General features: G+C 40.1%; 1 protein-coding gene across 1 annotated transcript in view; it reads left to right on the forward strand.

The window, feature by feature from the left end:
- The first annotated feature begins 580 nt into the window (after window positions 1-580).
- Window positions 581-3,413, forward strand: part of SLC18A3 (solute carrier family 18 member A3) — a 3,668-nt gene continuing 835 nt past the window's right edge. The window contains exons 1-2 of the mRNA XM_082268328.1: window positions 581-904; window positions 2,191-3,413. The exon at window positions 2,191-3,413 is cut by the window's right edge and continues 835 nt beyond it. Coding sequence (XP_082124454.1) covers window positions 2,318-3,413 — 1,096 coding nt within the window. The 5' untranslated portion in view covers window positions 581-904; window positions 2,191-2,317. The remainder of the gene's footprint in view (window positions 905-2,190) is intronic.

Here is a 3,413-nt window from a genome sequence, read left to right on the forward strand (position 1 = left end):
GCTCATCCCCCACAGCTACTGTATTACCTTTTGTATCAATTGACCCTTCTTTTAGATTGTAAGCTCTCTGATTCCTTTTGTACCAAATTGTATTTGTAACGTCTGCCTTCTTTTTGTTAAGCACTGCACAAACTGTTGGCACTTTATACATCCTGTATAATAATAAAAAATAATAATAAATAGTAAATAATGGGGATTCCCTGACAATAATGAAAGAAATGATAAATAATGAAAAAAAAAAAAAAGACAGTAAAATTGTAGTTGCCCCTTTCATTGGTCACCAATGTATATTAGGCAGGGGATCAATCTGCTACTTCTGTTTTCTCAAGGATCCCTGGCTGAGAAAGGCTGGACTAACATTTTATTCTGCTGGCTTCTGCAAAGGGTTAACTGAATCATTTATATTATGCCGTTCTCAATGAAAGGGGGAAAAAAAGAAAAAGAGTGTCTGAGGACAGGGAGTCCCTTCCCTATTTGCGATGCCTACGAAGCCAATAAAGAGGAGGGTCGGCTCTCAGTAATTGGTTAAGGTTCTTCCATGTGTTAAATTAGCATAAGGAGACGCCGCTCCCAAACTAGCCACTTGGGGGCCAAAGCTAACCGCGCGTCACAGCCTTCCGCGCAAAGAAAGTGGAGGAATCGACAAGCATGCAACTCAATCTGTGCCAATGGCAGAACGGAGGAATGGAGGGATGCTCGGCTGAAGCGGGGACCTCTCTCTCCAATGCTGCTATCACAGCCAGCTATGCAGGTCATAGCCACCAGACCAGCGCATGCCAGCACTAGTTCAGACAGAGTCGTGTTTGGGAAAGTCTATGGTCATCATCTGAGCTGCTGAGAGCCCAAGATCTGAAGATGCTTCTCCAGAGCTGGAACTGATTTACAGGAGATAAGAGACAGAGAAGTAAGTCAATGTTTCCTTCAAAATGGAGGGGGCGGGGGGTTATGTGTCAAGGCTGTTCCTGAAAACACAACTGTTATTACATTAAAGCAAAACTGTTATTCTTTACATTAAAGCATAACTGTTATTTCTTCATACTAAAGCAAAACTGTTATTATTTACAGTAAAGCACAACTGTTATTTCTTCATACTAAAGCAAAACTGTTATTCTTTACAGTAAAGCACAACTGTTATTTCTTCATACTAAAGCAAAACTGTTATTCTTTACAGTAAAGCACAACTGTTATTTCTTCACACTAAAGCACAGCTGTTATTCTTCATAGTAAAGCACAACTGTCATTTCTTAATACTAAAGCACCACTGTTATTCTTTACAGTAAAGCACAACTGTTATTTCTTCATACTAAAGCACAGCTGTTATTCTTCATAGTAAAGCACAACTGTTATTTCTTAATACTAAAGCACCACTGTTATTCTTTACAGTAAAGCACAACTGTTATTTCTTCATACTAAAGCACAGCTGTTATTCTTCATAGTAAAGCACAACTGTTATTTCTAAATACTAAAGCACCACTGTTATTCTTTACAGTAAAGCACAACTGTTATTTCTTAATTCTAAAGCGCAACTGTTATTTCTTAAAGCATAACTGCTATTTATTCATAGTAAAGCATAACTGTTATTCTTTACAGTAAAGCACCACTGAAATGTCTTAATATATAGAGCACAACTGTTATTTCTTAATACTAAAGCACAACTGTTATTTCTTTATAGTAAAGCATAACTGTTATTTATTCATAGTAAAGCATAAGTGTTATTCTTTACAGTAAAGCACCACTGATATTTCTTAATACTAGAGCACAACTGTTATTTCTTAATACTAAAGCACTACTGTTATTCTTTATAGTAAAGCACAACTGTTATTTTTTCACCTATATTTTTGTGCCATTGATTGCTAGATGATAGAATGGATTTCGCTAGGATGAGTAGCGTTAATAAAACCAACCTTCGGGACGATGTATGTGAAAGTTCTTTTAACTGACAGTTGGCTTTTAATAAAAAAGAAAAGTTTAACCCTTGAATGACGTTCGGGACGATGTATGTGAAAGTTCTTTTAACTGACAGTTGGCTTTTAATAAAAAAGAAAAGTTTAACCCTTGAATGACTTGTGATCCTTGTAGTGCTATCTGTAAGGCTTACAGTGCTGCTGTCAAATAATTGTATAAATGATCTGAAAGAATAGAACTGGATGACTGACTCTCTTTAAATATCTTTTTTTTTATATTTTTTAGGATCCACGCGTTAAATGGTCCCTGAATGGTTCTTTTATGGTTGAAGCGGCTCCCCTGAGAAGCTTTTCAAAGTGGGGGTGATTGCTGGTGTTCTCTGCTTTTTTTGACCAAGTAGGAAGGAAAGATCATGGCTTCAGAAGACAGCCAAGGGGCAGCCAAGTCCGCCATGGAGAAACTCTCCAGTGCCATGGGGGAAAGAACTAAACGGCTGGGCACTGCCATGCAGGAAGCCCCCCACCATAGGAGACTCATCTTGTTCATCGTCTGCGTGGCACTTCTTCTTGATAACATGCTGTACATGGTAATAGTTCCAATAATCCCAGACTACATTCAAAGTATGAGGTTGGATAGTGAAAGAGCCTTTAAATACATCAATTCCAGCTGGGCCTCTTCCAATAAATCTATCATCAGGCCCACGTACCCAACAGAGAATGAAGACATCAAGATTGGAGTCTTGTTTGCCTCCAAAGCGATCCTACAGCTGCTGGTCAACCCACTCAGTGGCACTTTCATGGACAGGGTTGGCTATGACATCCCTCTTTTTATTGGACTGATTGTTATGTTCCTGTCAACTGTCATTTTTGCGTTTGCAGAGAACTATGCCACGCTGTTTGTAGCCAGAAGTCTACAAGGCTTGGGATCTGCCTTTGCAGACACCTCTGGGATCGCTATGATCGCAGACAAATACACAGAGGAAGCAGAGAGGAGCAAAGCCTTGGGTATAGCCATAGCGTTTATTTCTTTCGGGAGCCTGGTAGCGCCCCCCTTTGGAGGCATATTATATCAATTTGTAGGGAAAAGAGTACCTTTTTTGATTTTGGCTTGCATCTCTCTCATTGATGGCATTCTGCTGCTGGTTGTCATCAAACCCTTCGCCAATCGGACTAGAGAGAACATGCCAGTGGGCACACCCATCCATAGACTCATGATTGACCCTTACATCGCTGTAGTGGCAGGGGCGTTGACCACCTGTAACATTCCTCTTGCGTTTTTGGAGCCCACCATAGCAAACTGGATGAAAACCACTATGGGTGCCTCGGAGTGGCAAATGGGTCTCACTTGGTTGCCAGCATTCTTCCCTCACATACTAGGGGTATATCTTACTGTAAAACTTGCTGCCAATTACCCTCAGTATCAATGGTTCTATGGTGCCATAGGGATGGTAATAATAGGAGCCAGCTCTTGCACGGTGCCAGCTTGTAAAACTTTTGAGCAGCTTATAA

The sequence above is a fragment of the Pelophylax lessonae genome, assembly GCF_965119305.1.
Source record: "Pelophylax lessonae genome assembly, chromosome: 9".
Taxonomy (NCBI): Eukaryota; Metazoa; Chordata; class Amphibia; order Anura; family Ranidae; genus Pelophylax; species Pelophylax lessonae.